At 32.8% G+C, this 20,685-nt stretch overlaps 1 protein-coding gene across 2 annotated transcripts in view; it reads left to right on the plus strand.

Moving 5' to 3' along the window:
* Nucleotides 1–20,685, plus strand: part of LOC145276760 (uncharacterized) — a 286,556-nt gene that overhangs the window by 49,709 nt on the left and 216,162 nt on the right. The window contains exon 2 of one of the 2 annotated variants that reach the window (XM_080128008.1): nt 1,258–1,488. The exons of the other annotated variant lie outside the window; for it this stretch is intronic. Within the exon in view, the coding sequence (XP_079984134.1) occupies nt 1,258–1,365 (108 nt within the window). The 3' untranslated portion in view covers nt 1,366–1,488. Of the gene's footprint in view, nt 1–1,257; nt 1,489–20,685 lie in introns of those variants that run through there. 2 annotated transcript variants of the gene reach the window in all.

Raw genomic sequence — 20,685 nt, forward strand, 5'->3', positions numbered from 1 at the left:
TATGATTATCATATTAATGTATAGATATATTCATTTATATGATTATTATATTATTGAATAGATGTATTCATTTCATGATTATCATATTAATGTATAGATATATTCATTTCATGATTATCATATTAATATATAGATATATTCATTTTATGATTATCATATTAATGTATAGATATATTCATTTTATGATTATCATATTAATGTATAGATATATTCATTTCATGATTATCATATTAATGTATAGATATATTAATTTTATGATTATCATATTAATATATAGATATATTCATTTTATATGATTATCATATTTATATAGAAATATATTCATTTTATGATTATCATATTAATGTATAGATTTATTCATTTTATATGATTATCATATTAATGTATAGATATATTCATTTTATATGATTATCATATTAATATATAAATATATTCATTTTATATGATTATCATATTAATATATAGATATATTTCATTTTATATGATTATCATATTTATATATAGATATATTCATTTCATGATTATCATATTAATGTATAGATATATTCATTTTATGATTATCATATTAATGTATAGATATATTCATTTTATATGATTATCATATTTATATATAGATATATTCATTTTATTATTGTTCATCTGTTTGTTATATGATTATCATATTAATATATAGATATATTCATTTGATAGTATTATCATATTAATATATAGATATATTCATTTTATGATTATCATATTGATATATAGATATATTCATTTTTTATGATTATCATATTAATATATAGATATATTCATTTTATATGATTATCATATTAATATATAGATATATTCATTTTATAGTATTATCATATTAATATATAGATATATTCATTTTATATGATTATCATATGAATGTATAAATGCATTCATCTTACGATTGTTTATCTATTATTATAAAGATATTTGTTAAATATTTCTAAACTAGACTTTTTTCCTTATTTTAAGGAGCAAAATTATGTCTCTGACTTAGAATGAGTTTTTTTATGTCAAATTTATGGTTGAATATTGTTTTATTTGTCCTCATTTGTGCAGTCTAATCTCTAACTATACATTAGATACCATAATACTTAGTTCACTGCACCTTATAACAAATGTCCATACAAAGTCTCAGCCAGATTTTCTGAGAAAAAGTGGAATGGACAGATGGACAATGAGAAATATAATATAGATAATTTTTATTTTTATTTTTATTTCTAAAATTGACCTTTTTCTTTTTAGGTAAGCAGATTTAATAAAGCCAGGGTTGCATCTCTTGTTTTTTTACCTGTTCTCTTGGTATGTATGACATGTTTTAAATATTTTCGAAAAAAAATCCTTTCACGCTAAATGAAATCAACAAAACATTTTTTTAGGTCATCAGAAGTGGTAATAATTTACGTATGAAAAATGAAATTACTACTGTAATTCTAGGATTTTTATATATTAGTGCGAACACTAGTGGAGCATAGTTTACCCCCCCCCCTGTATATTTTCTAGTATTCCTTTTTAATTTATATATTTTTTAATCTGCCTTAAAAATGTTTATACAGTAGCTGTTGCTTTTACAGCAGCATTGCTTCCAACAAAGTCTTCATCAGATGATGACTCTCGTTTTAGGCATAGTTTCGGGCCGAAGCATCATTATCATTATCCCAGAGCACACCAGCATCATTACCACGATACCACCAGACTTTGTTGCATTGTTGTCAGTCTGTGGAATTGCCATATCCACGATGATGCAGATAGAGCCTTGTCTTGTATTTTCTTTATGTACTTTTTCTTGTTTTTCTTATATATATATATATATATATATTCTAGTTTATAAGAAAAATAATTTAGATGCATTATGTTTAATCGGGTTGTTGGTGATTAGAGGAAGGCCGGGTACCTTTTAATTTGCATATATGTTCATTGCTAATTATTTAATGAGCGTTCCCCCTGCCTGTGTTTCATCCTTCTTACTGAAAGACTTATTTGCATATGTGTCAGTTACTAATTCTTGATTGAGTTGGGGTTGCGATTTAGCAATATTTTGTAATTTTTTACACCAACTCTGATCTACAAACTACTTCATAGCGTCGGAGGAAATTTCTGACAAGTTCAAGGGAAATAATTTACTAGTAAGAGTTATGCCCCTTGAAATAACGTTTATATGTTTAAATTGTTTTTTTTTTTTTTTAATAAATTACAACACCATTGAATACAACAGAAAAAAAAATTACTGTTGTTTAGAGTTAAAATTTGTGTGAAAAAGAAAAAACAAACAACAAAAAAAAAAGAAATTTATTTCTTTTGTTTGCATTTAATTTTACTCTATATAAAAAAAAAATCTCGCATTGTTCTTGGCTTTTAATTTTATCTTATAATTTTTTTTTTTGTTTTATTTTTTATTAACCTCATCTAGAGATTTTACCGAATCGCAAGATTACTAATAAAATAATAAATTATAATCTAATAACAATGACATAAAGAATTATAGTAATAATATGATACTATGACTTTTGGGTAAATGTTAAGATTGACGACATAAACAATTCCTTCAAAAATTCGAATTAGCTGATAATTAGTTACGGGCAAAATAAATGCTGACGCTCAAAATGTATAAACATTTTGACCTCTCCCTTTACTTAAAAATTCACCAAAAATCAGGAAATTAACCAAATTTTAATAAAATTTTCAGTATTTAGCAAATAATGATCACGAAATATAGTGAACCCATTATTTTTATTTAAATCTTTGGGGGAAAATGTATTTTGTTTAAACAAAAATACCTTTACTAAAGTTATGGTTTTCAGTAGTAAATAAAAAAAAAAAACGCAAGAATTTATTTTTGCTCTTTTTATATAAATAAAGCATCGTAATTTGTAACAATAAAAATAAAATAAAATAATTTTTACAGGAACATTACGAAAAAAAAGTCCCTTAATCCGTATTAATGAATTTGATATAACTCAAAGGAAAATGAATTTCTCGAACTACCGATTTTACCATTGAATTAAACATTGTTTATTTAATATTTTCACACACACACACACACACACACACACACACACAAAAAAAAAAAAATAATAAATAAATAAAATTACTATTGCAAATTTTTTTTTTTTTTTTTAATTACAGGTTTCGCATAATTTTTATATGCAAGCTTTTAATAATTTCCTTGCTCGTAAGAATGTGAAACTTTTGGCATAACATTTTTTTTTTTATAATATTGAACAATACTTTAAAAAAAAAATTAATTTAAAAACAGGAACATGCAAAAATAATTAAATTAAAAAATGGAAAAATTTATACAAACCTTCTATATCGGTAACTACGGATGCCCATTCTTAAAAAGAAAAGGAAACCTGTCCGTTTTTCCCCTCTGCCCCCTACCTTTTCCCTCCAACTACCCGATGTCATTTTCAGATACGTTTAAAATTGTGTAAAGTCGACTTTAAATTTCACTTAAACATTCCGATTAATTAAAACGTAAGTTTGTATTTTTATAACTTTTTATAAGGAATAAATTCTCATTGTAACTTAGTGAATTAAATTGAGTCAATTAAATTGACCTTCCAAAACTTAAAATACATTTGTAGTTTTATTAAAAAATAATTTAGCGACGTATTTAGAGTAGCCGACGAAGCAAAAACGAGGGGGAAAAAAACAACAAAACAAATAAATATTACCAAAGGCAAGCTATGTTTCTACATAACTAGATCAGTTTTTTTGTGTGTGTTCTAACTTATTTTTAAGTGTTTTTTTTTTTTTCAATTAAAAAATAAAGCTATCAGAAAGCCTGCAGAGTTAGAACTGCTTTGGATTTGCATAACTTTTTGACTCCAAAATAGAGTCGGTCAAAATTCTGGAACACTATAATGGGTTCATTGCATTCTATGATCATTAATTAATAAATACTGAAATTTTCATAAAAATTGGTTGATTTCCTGAAGTTTTATGAATTTTTAAGTGCAGGGAGGGGTCTGCAACTGCCAAAAAAAAAAAAAAAAAAAAATATGCTCGATAAGCCGGAATATTGTTAAACAATAATGAAATTATGTCATTAATGTGCTTCCATACTTCTGAACCTTGGGACTATTTTGTACCATTTCACCGCCTTCGGCAGTGTTTTTCTTACATGATACGTTCAAGTGATAAGACACTTCACTTCACCAGATTTGTTGTCAGTGACCTCGAACACTCCTAAAAAAAAAAAAATTAAAAAAAAAAAAAATTAGAGTGGTCGATTTTCTGTTGGAGCATAAGGTAACATTTACCATATATATATATATATATATATATATATATATATATATATATATATATATATATATATATATATATATATTTGCGAAGAGGTTTCATCATATGGCCACCCGTTTTATACTGACCAGGTTCAACATCACTTAACTAGCATGATCCAAAAATAGCTGGTACATAACTCCAAACTTGAAAAATATATTTAGTATTAAAAATTAAGTATTTCAGCTCTATAAGTTAAAACACTGGGGCTATACAATCTTAAAATTCTGGCAACTTAATCCTCAGATTTTGCGATATGCTGTAAAATGAAAACGCATTAAGGAAGAAAGAAATTTATAGACGCTATTTCAAGGGATGCAACTCTTCAAAATGTTAGCAATGGGAAATAACTTTAATTCTATGAAAAAAAAAAAAAATTAATTTTAGATTGTTTTTCCATTTCTAATCACTTCGAATTTAAATGTCATTTCTGTTTCTGGTAATGTCTAATTTATTTTTAATTTAATTTTAATTTATTTTTAATTTAATTTTAATTTGATTTTAATTTATTTTTAATTTAATTTTAATTTATTTTTAATTTAATTTTAATTTAATTTTAATTTATTTTTAATTTAATTTTAATTCATTTTAAATTTATTTTTGATTTAATTGTAATTTATTTTTGATTTAATTTTAATTTATTTTTAATTTAATTTTAATTTAATTTTAATTTAATTTTAATTTAATTTGCTTTCGTAAATTTCGAAGATTCTCTGTTTAGTTTTAACTTTAGAGATACAAATTCAATTTAACTTTTGAAATAAGGGAGATAATTGTTAGCATGTGATAGTTTTGTACTAGCACATATCTGGACTGTGGGTATAAATTTTGCAAAACAACAAAAAAAAAAAACAGTAACAAAAACAAACAAAAAAAAAAAACAAAGGGAGAAAATCTAATAGACAACAACTGTCACCAAACTGTTTGCAACTCTTGAAACTACATTTTGTTATTTCACACGTCACCGATTTTGCCAATCAAAAATGGCGGTCAAATTTTTCTTCTTGAAATGCTCGCTAATTTCAGACTTCAAAGATTGTGAAAAAAAGTTACACCTGCGCGGACATGAACACGTGTTATATCTAAAACATTCATTCTTTCAACAGTAAATAAACGACCCGTTTATCTTATCCAGCAATTGAATTTTTGTTTCCTTCATTCCATTCGTTTCATTATTTTCTTTTGTAACGGGATTAGGATTTATATATCCTAGTCCTCTACATTGGTGATCGAAAGAGGGGCGGGTGCCTTTCGATTTGCATATGCATTTATTTGATGAGTGTTTCTCCTGGTTTTGTTTCATCCCTCTTACCGAAAGTGTGATTTACATATGTGTTCACTGCTGATTCTTGATTGAGTTAGGATTGCGATTTATTTCAAAACTTTTTGCACCCAAACCAATTCTGATCACCAAACTACTTGTTGGCATTGAAGGGATATAGATGAATTGATATACATTAATTAAAGGTTTTAAATTTTTTATTAATCTCTGTATCTAAAATTGTTTTTTGTTTTTTTAATTATTATTTCTCCTTATTTCTGTGACGAGCATCTGCAGAAGCACTCAAGAAATGTATGCCAATATCTAAGTTGAATCTACCTACAGTGAAAATAAGTTTTTTGCTAAGGGCTATTAAAAATCTAATAACAGTCATTAGGCAAGTAACTGCCAAAGTTACTCTGGAAACATGTCATGTTGAGTCATTGTGTTTGGGATCGTGTCGAATTGTCAGAGGTGTTCAGGTTTGAATCAACAGAGTTGTTCATGATCATGTCATGTTGATTCGTCAGAATGTTCGAGTTCAAATCATCAGTGTTGACCAGGATCATATGGGGTTGCATGGATGAAATTGTTTGGGACGTGCTGCCGTGTGTGTTAACAAATTTTTTGTTCTCTCTTCCCTCATGAAGAAATAAGCTATTTCGGCTATTATGGCCTTCAACCCACAGCTCATACCAGTATTTAATGACAGTGAATCCAGACAGTCAATAGTGGAATGACTGGAGAAAACTGAACAGGTAATTGGGGTGAAGTGCATCAAGTGCGCCATTCTGATGTGCATATCAGGCGAAGCATGTGCCATGCATCAACAATTGTGAGGAAATGTGCATTCGTTGCTGAATTGACTGAACATGCAGAAGAATTATTATCAGTATCCTCCCAGATGGATAACCTAAATCTGTCACATATTACTGGTATGTGGCGCTCACCCCATTTTAAGGAACTGCACAAGTGTTTAAAAGCAGGTTGCAGTAGCTGCACAATCGGCACAAAGCACACGTAAAGAGACGGATGTGTTCTGGCAGTGTTATAATTGTAATGGACCTAATCATAGAGCAAGAGATTGTCTACTGGAAGTGCTTGCGTCAAACCTCGAAGGAATATCATGTGCTATCAGTGTCAGCAGCGTGTCTGGGAAACAAGCAGGAGGGTGAGAATTCAGCATCAATCTCATCCCCCATACTGTTGTAAATGCCACATTGCCGATTGTAACTGTTTGAATCAATGGACTATGACGTAAAGCTCTAGTGGATACTGGATACATGCAGTCACTAGTCTGCAAGTTGTGTTGTAAGGAATGGACAAGAAAATGACCTTTGTGTTCACAACAAATGGAAGCACAGCTTCTGTGGAATGGGAGTGGTGCAAGTTAACATTGATGCAAAGCTGAGCATTAACAATGAAAGTCTTAGTTGGGGATGGATACTTACTTGGATTTGATTTGTTGCTTGTGCTGGACGCAATCAAGCAGCTGGGAGGAGTAGATGTGTCTAGTGTTGGTGAGGTAACGTTTCCACATTTCACTAAAACCAATTTTGCTGCCATCACAATTGATACCAAGTCTGATTTCTTTGCAGAGTATGAAAAGAACACTCGGAAGTGAACCGCATCATGGAAATGGGCTGCTAACCAATCTTCAATTACATTCAAAAATAGACTTGCACAATATTCAGCTCCAGCACAAATTCGTGAGGAATATGATCATGAACTACAAATGTGGATTGATAACGGCTGGCTGCCATATTTAGAGGACAAACTTTGCCTCCCAAAGGGTTTAATTCCTCTCACAGCTGTTATGTAGAAGAAAAGTTTGGCCTGCTATGGATTATCGGGAACTAAATGAGTACGTGGACATGTATATCACCAACATAGATGTTTGCTTGCAAAAATTAAGGGAATGGCTACAGCAGAAAGTGAATGTTACAGTGCTAGATCTACGCCGCAAGTGTATGTTGGTAAATCTCTTTGACCATTCCAAACTGGAGATCAAGGGACAGCAATATTACCTTATCTGTCTCAGATTTGGGCTCATTGTCACCACCTTTAATAATGTGGGCCATTGTTAATGCCATTCTCAGGCAGGATGAGATCATAAATGCAGCTACGTCATCTTATATTGACAACAATTTTGTGACTGAGAGTGTGTGTTCTGCAACCCGTGTCAAGGAAAGTTTTGAGAAGTTTGGTCTCGCATGCAAGACCCCTGGTCAGCTAAGACAGGGCTCACCAATGTTGAGATTACATGTCCAGGAGGAGCCGGCAAAACTGTTATGGTGGCATGGAAGTGACCTTCCAGTCCCCTATAGACTTACCTGTTGAATGGTATTTTCCATGTGTAGGAAATTGACTAGCCATTTCCCAGTGTGTGGCTGGTTACATGTCATCATGGCATTTGTAAAATGAAGGGCAAAAACTATGACAACAAGATGGGATGACAAAGTGCGAGACCTTCTTTTAGCATAGATGATCAAAGACATTTGCTTAAGAATAGCCCAGGACGACTGGTGTATCTGTGGAGAAGATGTTACAGTGTGGGTGGATTCTAGTTCCATTGCCAAAGGCATGATTGTGGAAAACAATGGTTCCATGGCAGAAGACGCAAACTAGCTCCAAGCAGTGCATGAGGACAAGCATATAAATTTAGCTGTACACGATGCTGTGCTGCGAGTTGTCAACCTTGCATTGCAGTGGAAAGCCAAAACCATTCATTTACGAACAGACTCTGCATGTGTATGTCGGTGGATAGCTGACACATTTGTTGACAGATGAGAGTGCACACCAAAGCAATCTGAAATGTTAATTAGGTGTCACCTGTCCATACTCTGAGATTTGGCCTCGGAATATGCACTGAAGTTGGATGTGGGGTTTATTAAGTCTCACAATAACAGAGCTGATCAACTTACGTGAGCACCACTATGATGGTTAAATGAAAGACAGAAACTAGAGAACCTGTGTGCACCATAGTTATAGAACACAATGTTTCTCAAGTACAGGCAATCCATCGATCCAGTTGACATACTAATGTGAAAAGGACATTGTACTTTGTAAAGTTAGTCAACCCATTAATAACTGAAGCTGAAGTGCAGACGGTGGTTGGGGATTGCACAGAATGCCAATCCATAGATCTAGCCCCAGTGCCTTGGAAGCCAGGTAGGCTTGAAGTCCCTGAAAATTGGAACAGGGTTGCTATGAGTATAACCTCTTTCTGATGCTCCAATTTTTATCTCGATATCACTGGGAGAATACATAATGTAATTAAATCCTTGTTAAATAAGAAAAAAATCCAGGTTGTCCTCAACAGTCGTACATCTAAACAATATGATATAAATGCGGGAGTGCCTCAAGGGTCTATCCTTGGACCTTTATTATTCCTAATATTCATAAATGACATACCTGATAAAATTGTCTCTGAAATGGGTATATTTGCTGATGACACTACGCTCTATAACAGGCATGAGGGGAAAACAGATGAACACATATCTAAGGAAATGGCAGAAACACTAGAGGATGACCTCCAATCTGTAATGGAATGGGGGACAAAAAGGGATCATCACATTCAATGCTGCCAAGACTAAACTTGTTTCCTTCAATAATTACAAGAAACCTTCTCTACCAAAAATAGCAATGGCCAAAAACACATTACCTGAAAGTATCTCTTTTAAACTCCTCGGCCTAACATTCACGGGGAACATGAGCTGGATCAGATACATTGAAAGCATTGCCAAGGTTGCTGTGAAGAAGATGGGCTCTCTCTACCATGCTAGAAAGCTACTTATGCCTGAAAGTATCCTGTACCTCTTTAAAGCCACCATTCGCTATGTATGGAGTATTGTTGTCACATTTGAGCTAGTGCGTCTGCTACTAGTCTCCTGGACAGGATTCAAAAGAGAGTTGCTAACTTGATAGGTCCTGAACTGTCATTTAAGCTTCAGTCTCTGTTCCATCGACGAAATGTTGCATTCTTCTGCCTGTTTTACAAGCATTTTAATGGTGAATGCTCTGATGAACTACAAGCACTTGTACTCCCTCGACATAAATATCCCCGACAAAGCCAACATAGCAGCTAAATCCTACCCCTACACAATAGAGATCCCTACATGTAAGAAAGCCCTCTACTCTAATAGTTTCTTCCCCAGAACTGCTAGAACTTCCGGGATTCTTCTTTCCCAACTGTCCTGACATGCAGAAGTTCACGTGTAATGTGAACAGACATCTTGCTGCTCATCTCCCTTCTTAATATCCTTACAACTTATGTCCCTACTTCTAAGTTACACTGTGCCTTGTTTGAGGTGCAAACTGAATTTAAAAAAAAAAAAGATTAAAAAAAAAATATCCATCGTAGCTTGAAGAAGCATTTAAAATCTCTTGGAGTTGTTCTGTCGATCTTCATATTTGCGAATTTTTACCAGGATTTTATTCTCAACTCTCTTTAATCTTTCAAATTTTAAAACAGTCGCCATTTTTTTTGCTCCTTGAAACCCCACTCTAAGGATTTTTTTTTAGATTTTATAACATTTTAAACATTTTAAGGACTTTCGTTGTGAATTTCTTAAAGTTTGAATTTTCCTTCCTTCACTTTCGTTTTTTATTTTTTTATTTACTTTTTATTATGCGTATAATTCTTTCCTTATATATATCCGTATCCCTTATTTGCTTGTTCTCTCTTTCTTCGCTCTCCTTTTCTTTTTTCTTTAATGATTCCCATTAGTTCAAAGCGATCCCTATTTTCTTGTTGTTTTTTTTTTTTACTATTATTTATATATTATCCTTCCATTTTTTTTTTTTTTTTACATTTTCACTTTTCTTTTTTATAATATCTATAATTATTTTTTTTTTTATTAATAAAAATGTTTCCATTCCTATTCGTGTATGCTTAATTCTTTCTTTCTAGTTATATCTTAATGTTTTTTTTATTCTTTTATTTAATATATCTTTATATATATTTCTTTCATTTCCAATGTAAATGTTCTTAAACCAACTTTTATCTATATTGTATATTTTGTATAATACTGGCCTTTCTCCTATCCTGACTTAGCTTCGAAATGTCATGGCCTAAAGAGGTTTTTCTCTTGTTCTTTTCTTATTGATCTGATGATATAATGAAGTTTTATTCCTCATCTTTTATTTAATATATTTAATTGTTCCTCTTAACGTCGTTGATGTTTCTCTATCTTGATAAATTTGCTTTGTTAAAAATATATTTTTGTTAGCTTTATTTTATTTATATTGATATAAGGTTTCATACTATATTGATATACATTTTCATACTATATTGATATAATGTTTCATACTATATTGATATAATGTTTTATACTATATTGATATGAACTTTCATACTATATTGACATAAACTTTCATACTATATTGACATAAACTTTCATACTATATTGATATAAACTTTCATACTATATTGACATAATGTTTTATACTATATTGATATGAACTTTCATACTATATTGATATACACTTTCATACTATATTGATATAAACTTTCATACTATATTGATATGTTTCATACTATATTGACATAATGTTTCATACTATATTGATATAAACTTTCATACTATATTGATATAATATTTCATACTATATTGGTATAATGTTTTATACTATATTGATATAAACTTTCATACTATATTGATATAATGTTTCATACTATATTGATATAATGTTTCATACTATATTGATATAAACTTTCATACTATATTGATATAATGTTTCATACTATATTGATATAATTTTTTCATACTATATTGATATAATGTTTCATACTATATTGATATAATTTTCATACTATATTGAAATAATGTTTCATACTATATTGATATGATGTTTCATACTATATTGATATAATGTTTCATACTATATTGAAATAATGTTTCATACAATATTGATATAATGTTTCATACTATATTGAAATAATGTTTCATACTATATTGATATAATGTTTCATACTATATTGATATAATGTTTCATACTATATTGAAATAATGTTTCATACTATATTGAAATAATGTTTCATACAATATTGATATAATGTTTCATACTATATTGAAATAATGTTTCATACTATATTGATATAATGTTTCATACTATATTGAAATAATGTTTCATACTATATTGAAATAATGTTTCATACTATATTGAAATAATGTTTCATACTATATTGAAATAATGTTTCATACTATATTAATATAATGTTTCATACAATATTGATATAATGTTTCATACTATATTGATATAATGTTTCATACTATATTGATATAATGTTTCATACTATATTAATATAATGTTTCATACTATATTGAAATAATGTTTCATACTATATTGAAATAATTTTTCATACTTTATTTATATAATGTTTCATACTATATTGAAATAATGTTTCATACTATATTGATATAATGTTTCATACAATATTGATATAATGTTTGATACAATATTGACATAATGTTTCATACTATATTGAAATAATGTTTCATACTATATTGATATAATTTTCATACTATATTGATATAATGTTTCATACTATATTGATATAATTTTCATACTATATTGAAATAATGTTTCATACTATATTGAAATAATGTTTCATACTATATTGATATTATTTTCATACTATATTGATATAAAGTTGCCTACTATATTGATATAAAGTTGCCTACTATATTGATATAATTTTCATACTATATTGATATAATTATATACTATATTGATATAATTATATACTATATTGATATAATTTTCATACTATATTGATATAATGTTTCATACTATATTGAAATAATGTTTCATACTATATTGATATAATTTTCATACTATATTGATATAATGTTTCATACTATATTGAAATAATGTTTCATACTATATTGATATAATTTTCATACTATATTGATATAATGTTTCATACTATATTGATATAAAGTTGCCTACTATATTGATATAATTTTCATACTATATTGATATAATGTTTCATACTATCAAATGTTCTCTTGTATCTATACTGAGCATATCTTATCTTTCAGTCTTACTAAATGTCCGGTTTGAGCACCAAATCAGAATTTCTAATAGAAAGTAGATCATACTCTAACACTTTATCCTAATCCTAAACCTACTAAACCATATCTAACCATACATTCCTAAACCTACTAAACCATATCTAACCATACATTCCTAAACCTACTAAACCATATCTAACCATACATTGCTAAATTTACAAAACTATATCTAACCATACATTAACTCGTCTCTCTCAATCCAATACTGTAGCAAATTTAGCTGCTTCCACTGCATGAATTTTTACCTATACCCTCTCTCAGTAAAAATGAAAATGGGCAGCATAATAATGCCCTTTTTAAACCACACTTGAGGAGTGAAAATCTTCTGTAGAAGCTAACCTAAATGCCCGATTTTTCCAGGAGATATTAACCTAAATAACCAATAAATATTAACTACCCATGCGGAGTCGCAGAAATACCTGGATTAGGACCCAGGCGCGGGGCGAACCCCCTCGGAGCTGATGGACCCATAGGTCTTCCCAGGCCATCCGTCTAGGAGAAGGAAAACTCTGAAACTAAACCTAGGGGAGGGAGGTCTCTTCAGTCCTGGACGACAACCTTCCTAGAGCTGGTGACTCAAACAAATCACCGGTTGGCAAACCTAAACTGCTTAAGGAGGAGATAGACTCTGTCTATCGCCCGGCTTTCATACTCCTTCTTTGCCTATTGGCCAGGCGTAGAGGTACTATCACAGGGACTCGTCTGAATCACCAGTGGTTGACCTTGTTTCCTGACTAGGGCAATGAACGCCGCTTTTCCCCACTCCCGCCATATCCCATCCCCCTAAACTGGACACAGTGGGGTGCTTCAGTGCCATATATGTCGGTGCAGTTGGACTGGGCTGGCTTTGCCTAATGGATTGAGGGTACCGGATTGACAGTTCCTGGCTGCTGTTTCCGACTGATAGTACAGGAGCCCTAACGCTTTGGTAGCGCTTAGAGCGGCTGCTCCATCAACAGTTGTAAAATATCGGGATGTTTGTAGTGCCATGTCGCGCATGGAAAGGGACCCTGCACTCATCCCCGGTGGGCTTTCCTGAGGCCACAATCCTGTGGGTGAGGACAGCTGATGGTCTACTTGTATTGCATGTCTGGTATTCTGCACAACTACTTGTCCAGCACCCCCTCACTCATCCACCCTAACTGAAACTTTTAAATAAAATAAAATGAAATGACAGCTCAAGCAAAAGTTACGTTTAAACCAGGACCAAACTCAAAGAAAACCAACCTGCCTCCTCCCTTGAGGCTTGCATTTACTAATATCCGCGGGCTTAGAACTAACTTAGATGATGTTGAGTCATTTCTCCTTGTAAACACCCCGGATATCTTAGCATTAAGTGAAACTAACCTTCACTCCTCCATTCCTTCTAACCACTTTAACATGCCTGGTTATCTCCCACTCTACCGTAAGGACTCGGACAGACATATGCATGGACTTGGAGTCTATATTCGAAACACCCTCCCCCTAACTAGAGAAATAAAACTAGAATCAGAGGGCCAGGCCTTTATGTGCTTCAGACTAAATATGCAACACAATATTAGCTACTTGTATTTTCTCTACCGCTCTCCCTCAAACCAAGACTGTACCCTAATAAACAAAGTCTCAGACAGCATAGATATAGCACTCTCCCTCGATACTAGCGCACAAATACATGTATTTGGTGACTTCAATGTCCACCACAGTAACTGGCTAGGATTCTCAAATCACACAGACGTAGCTGGTAGCGCAACACATAGCTTCTCTATATCTCATTCCCTATCTCAATTGGTTACATTTCCGACACGTTTCCCAGACCAGCACGATCAACATGCCTCACTTCTAGATCTCTTTCTGACAACGGTTCCCAATGACTGTACAACAAATGCCCACAGCCCACTCGGGAATGCTGATCACGCTGTGATAATGGTTGAAATCAGCCTAAATTATCGCCCTAAAACTGAAGACCCACTACTCAAAACAACGAGGTATTATAAAAAGGCTGATTGGGAAGCCATCAGGGAGCTCATCAGAGATGCTCCATGGCAAAATATCTTTACTCTTCCAGCGGAACAGTGTGCAAATGAGACAACTGAATGGTTCAAAACTGCTATTGAAGCACATGTTCCCGCACGGAAATACTATAGCAAGCCCCACTCCCCCCAATGGTTTACTTCTGCTTGTGCAGCTGCCATTTGTCAAAGGCAGCATGCGTTCCGCAGATTCAACCGACATAAGTCCAGCTCAAATAAACAGAAGTTTATAGAAGCTAGAAATAATTGTAAGAGAGTGATAGACACAGCTAAGTCAGATTACTCTGAAACCACCAGAAAGCGCATCGAAGCACAGAAATTAGGAACCCGGGATTTTTAGAAAATCTACAACAGCGTAGTTAATAATGGACAGTCAATTATTCCCCCACTAACAAACAATCATGAGGTTGCTTGCACGGCAACTGACAAGGCTAATCTGCTTGCCAGTCGGTTTGCCTCAAACTCCACACTGAACTCGGTACACCACTCACTCCCTGATTTTCCTCTGCGAACAGACGCCACACTTGACGATTTGAAAATCACCCCTTCTCAGGTACATGCTATTATAAAAAACCTAGACACCTCAAAAGCATGTGGACCAGATCTCATCTCGGCTGTGCTATTAAAAAAATGCTCTGCCGAGGTTGCTCCAGTTCTGTCCAAACTTTACAATAAATGCCTTAACGAATCTTGTTTTCCCGACTGCTGGAAAACCGCCTCTGTGGTACCAGTCTTCAAGAATTCTGGTGAAAGAACTGACCCACTAAATTATCACCCCATTAGCCTCCTCCCGCTTTTCGCCAAAATATTTGAGTCCTTAGTTAATCAAGTCCTAGTCCAGCACCTAACAGCTGCTAAACTCCTGACTGACAAACAATATGGATTCAGGCAAGCTCGTTCAACAGCAGATATCTTAACTGTAGTTTCTGAACGTATATACCGTTCATTGGATAAAACAGGGGAAGGTAGAGCGGTGGCCCTTGATATATCTAAGGCTTTTGACAGGGTATGGCACGATGATCTTCTAAGGAAAATTAGATCATATGGAATCACTGGAAGAATTCATAACGTAATTAAATCCTTCTTAAGTAATAGAAAAATCAAAGTTGTCCTCGACGGACGTACATCCAAACAATATGACATAAATGCGTGAGTGCCTCAGGGGTCTATCCTTGGACCTCTATTGTTCCTGATATTCATAAACGACCTCCCTGATAATATTGTTTCGGAGATGGGTATATTTGCCGATGACACCACTCTCTATAACAGATATGAGGGGAAAACAAATGAACACATATCCAAGAAAATGGCAGAAACACTAGAGGAAGACCTCCAATCCGTAGTGGAATGGGGACAAAAATGGTTGGTCTCATTCAATGCTGCTAAGACTAAGCTTGTTTCTTTCAATAACTACAAGAAACCTTCTCTACCACCAATAGCAATGGCCAAGAGCACATTGCCTGAAAGTACTTCTTTTAAACTCCTCGGCCTAACGTTTACAGGGAATATGAACTGGAATAGATACATTGAGAGCATTGCCAAGGCTGCTGCAAGGAAGGTTGGCTCCCTCTACCGTGCTAGAAAACTACTTACGCCTGCCAGTATCCTATACCTCTATAAGGCAACCATTCGCCCATGTATGGAGTACTGTTGTCACATCTGGGCTGGTGCATCTGCTGCTTGTCTCTCGCTCCTGGACAGGGTTCAAAAGAGAGTCGCCAACCTGATAGGTCCTGAACTGTCATCTAGGCTTCAACCTCTGTCCCATCGACGAGATGTTGCATCCCTCTGCCTGTTCTACAAATACTTTAATGGTGAATGCTCTGACGAACTGCAAACACTTGTACCTCCCCGACGTAACTACCCCCGACAAACCCAACAAGCTATTAAGTCTCATCCCTTTACAGTGGAGATCCCTAGGTGCAAGAAAGCCTTTTACTCCAATAGTTTCTTCCCCAGAACTGCGGGTCTTTGGAACTCCCTTCCGGGATTCTGCTTTCCCAAATGCAATGATATGCAGAAGTTCAAGTGTAATGTTAACAAACATCTTTCTACTCTTCTCCCTTCATAATGACCCCGCTAATTAATTCCCTAATAGTTACCCCCTGCTTCAAAGTGGCACTGTGCCTTGTTTGGGGTGAAAATTGAATAAAAAAAAAAAAAAAAAAAAAAAAAAAAATACTATATTGATATGTTTCAACTATATTGATATAATGTCTCATATTATATTGATATAATTTTCATACTATATTGATATAATGTTTAATACTATATTGATATAATGATTCATACTATATCGATATAATATTTCATACTATATTGATATAACTTTCATACTATATTGATATAATTTTCATATTATATTTATATAATGTTTCATACAATATTGATATAATGTTTCATACTATATTGATATAATGTTTCTGCTTGATTCTTTCAGTGGTCGATTTGAATGTTTTCAATGTCTTTAGATTTTCTTAGAATGATCCATTTATGATCAGTTCCAAAGTAGCTGCTTTTCTCCTAAACAAACGTATCACGCGGTTACATTTCAATATGGTTTGCTTACAATTAGGTCTCTATTTTGTAAAAATAAAAAAGCCTAGTTAAAAATAGCTATATGTAATCCAAATAAAAATTCACAGTACTCCTTGTCATTGATGCCATATTTCATACCACCACTTAATCTTGACGCGTTCTCTCAGCTGCCAAACACCCAACTGGCTGTCCTCCTCAATTTGTCCTCCTCAACACGGCTCTTCCCCCTCATACGAAAATTAATGCCTTTATTTTTTATAAAAGCACACTAAATAAAATGAGTACAAATCCTCCCGGGTAACACCAGGTAGGTACAATTAATTTTTACTAAATCTTAAATCACCACAAACCAAACTTCATTCGAGATGCTGGAATAAAGATTCTTGCATTTTATTTTTATTTTTTTTTCATCCGAATTCGTTAATGAGATGGAATTCTTAACATTTGGAATAAAGTCCAGGTTCGTACTTTTTTTGTTGTTCTTCAGAAATATTTGAACTTTGATTTTTAGAATCGTAATTAAGAATTTTTTTAGTTTCAGATGGCAATTGTTATGGATAAAATATTGAAATAAATGTTAGATTAAAAAAACAAACGATTTTTTTAATGCCAAATTTGTGCATTGATTCACATTTTAACAGGAAAAAAAGTTTCTATTATTTTCTTTTTAGACAATCTTTTAGATACTCATATAAAATGCTTTCACATAACCAAAAAAAAAGAAAAAAAAAAAAACCTACGAAAATCCTAATATTTTTTTATATTATTTTGAATAATTTGAACTACTGTTCTCATTTTGAATGTTTTTTTGGTTGACGTTTCTTCAAGTGTATGTTGTCAAACTCTCAAATATTTCTGTTGAATTTTTGTGTATGGTATTTTGGTGTAGGGGATAAAATACCTGATAAAATTCAGTTGTAATTTATACTCTTCTGGAGGTTGAAGGTTTAATCCTTATTGACAATTACTTAGGACTTCTACCCAATCATGACTGATGGAATGAGAGCATGTTACCCTTGTGGGTTAAATAAAGTGTTCTGCTTGAAATTCTGCGCAGATTCCCGAGTTTGACCAGACACACCTGAAGGTTAGAGGTTAAATCGACCGAAATGTTATCCGTATAGCATCATCAAGAGTTGCATCTTCCACTTGGCATGGATTGCAAACCCACATGACTTATTTTCTGTCATACCGTCTGATCAAGGGCAAGTTGGTCGATGGACGCCCAAGTGTTGAGAGATGTCCAATCAAAAGCATTTTCTCATCACCTTCTTCTTGGCTTTCCTTTGCCTCTTTTTATAAGTTAATTAATAACCTTTATTAGTCAATTATGAAGTAAATAAAGAAAACATACTTTTCTTCCTTAAATGACTCCATATGGGAAGTTATATCAACGAAGACAAAAGAAAACAAATTACTTAACACTTAACATTTTCCTAGTTTTGCACACAGACATAGAAAGACATGTTGTTTTATTTACATGGATATAAATGAAAAGAAAGGCACACGTCATACATGTGTTTTTATATATATATACAAAGAGCAGATAACTCCAAGTTACCGAATGCCCAAAGCACACGTGATCACAAATCAGATAAGGGAGAGGGCAACTCCTCACATGAGTTAAGGGATAAAAATCTTTTAATTTTCTCAGCATTAAAACATGACCACAGACAAAGAAAAACATCTCAAATTGACAACTCTCACACTTTTACCTTCTAACATACCCTCAAAGCATAACTTTAACAGGCCAATGGTTAATCATTTGATATGGCCAAAAAGTTTCAGGGTTTTACTTTTGATTTTATCAAACACAGAGAGTTAGGAAGTAATTTGATGGAGGATATTTTGTTTTCGATCGATGTCCTGTAATGAAGTGCTTTACTTGATTTTGAAACACCTCAATGCGATTGGCTGATTGTTTATTCCATATGATAGTAACAACACCGAGATGAAAACGGTAATCTAAATGATACTAATTCAGAAAAAGTAAAATAGTTTTTTTTTTTAAATTTAAAAGATAAATGTGAAACCTTTAAATGTCAGGAAAATCATTTTTTATTTACTTTACTGAAGGAGATAATATCTCACAGAAGAAAAGACGTTGAATGTACATGCTGTTCGGTTATTTCACGTGTGCTTCGCTCCAGCTTCGAGCGGGAAAATTAAAGTTAAAAGATAGTCACACACTTTTAGAAGACATTTATTTTGAATAAAATTTAAAAGATAAATTTGAAAACTTTAAACCGGACAGCATGTACATTCAACTTCTTTTCTTCTCCGAGGAATCTGCGCGAGCCTTTTCTAGTCTCACACAAAAACATGCGTTCACATCTCAAGCTATATTACTTGTCATATACATACGCGCACACAAACATACGTGCGCACGTCCACACACGTACATATAGTCACGTTTGCGTACATACACTCACATAATTCACGTGTATACACACATACGTTAACGTACACACATGTACAACGCCACTTCCCTTTCAAAGGAAATCCACACATGCGCAAAAGACCACTGGAAACAACTATAAAAGCAAGAAACAAGCTGTTTCCAGCCCTTTTTAGACCAGCTTCCGAGCTAGGTGGTCTACGGACCGACAGCATGCCTTTTCGGCAGGTGCGCGCACGTGCGTGCCTCACGCCACTTGCTACTATGTGGGACAAAAAGCCAACAAACAGTACGTACACTTTATACGTTTTCTCTCTCCATGAACTGGATTGACATTCTCACTCCTTCTCTCTCTCTATCTACAACTTGTGCCGGAGAACACCTCCATGTAGCTGACTACTAACATGGCGCACAGCTTAACCGCTATCCTTTTCTTTGTCTACACGCTGGACTATCATTCCCATTTTTCACTACATTACTCACTTCTCTTCCCACGCGCGAACAAACGATAGTGACCGAACATGAAATGAACATACATTTCCTTTTTCCTTCTATACTACCAATCCTGCAACAAACGATGGTTAAATGGATAATTGTTAGCATGTGATAGTTTTGTACTAGCACATATCTGGACTGTGGGTATAAATTTTGCAAAACAACAAAAAAAAAAAACAGTAACAAAAACAAACAAAAAAAAAAAACAAAGGGAGAAAATCTAATAGACAACAACTGTCACCAAACTGTTTGCAACTCTTGAAACTACATTTTGTTATTTCACACGTCACCGATTTTGCCAATCAAAAATGGCGGTCAAATTTTTCTTCTTGAAATGCTCGCTAATTTCAGACTTCAAAGATTGTGAAAAAAAGTTACACCTGCGCGGACATGAACACGTGTTATATCTAAAACATTCATTCTTTCAACAGTAAATAAACGACCCGTTTATCTTATCCAGCAATTGAGTTTTTGTTTCCTTCATTCGATTCGTTTCATTATTTTTCTTTTGTAACGGGATTAGGATTTATATATCCTAGTCCTCTACAAATCATATCCTTCATAACAACAAAATGAAGAAGAAAAAAAAACAACGGAATGGAC

This window comes from Euprymna scolopes, chromosome 5, assembly GCF_053919585.1.
Source record: "Euprymna scolopes isolate OS-2025 chromosome 5, ASM5391958v1, whole genome shotgun sequence".
Classification (NCBI taxonomy): Eukaryota; Metazoa; Mollusca; class Cephalopoda; order Sepiida; family Sepiolidae; genus Euprymna; species Euprymna scolopes.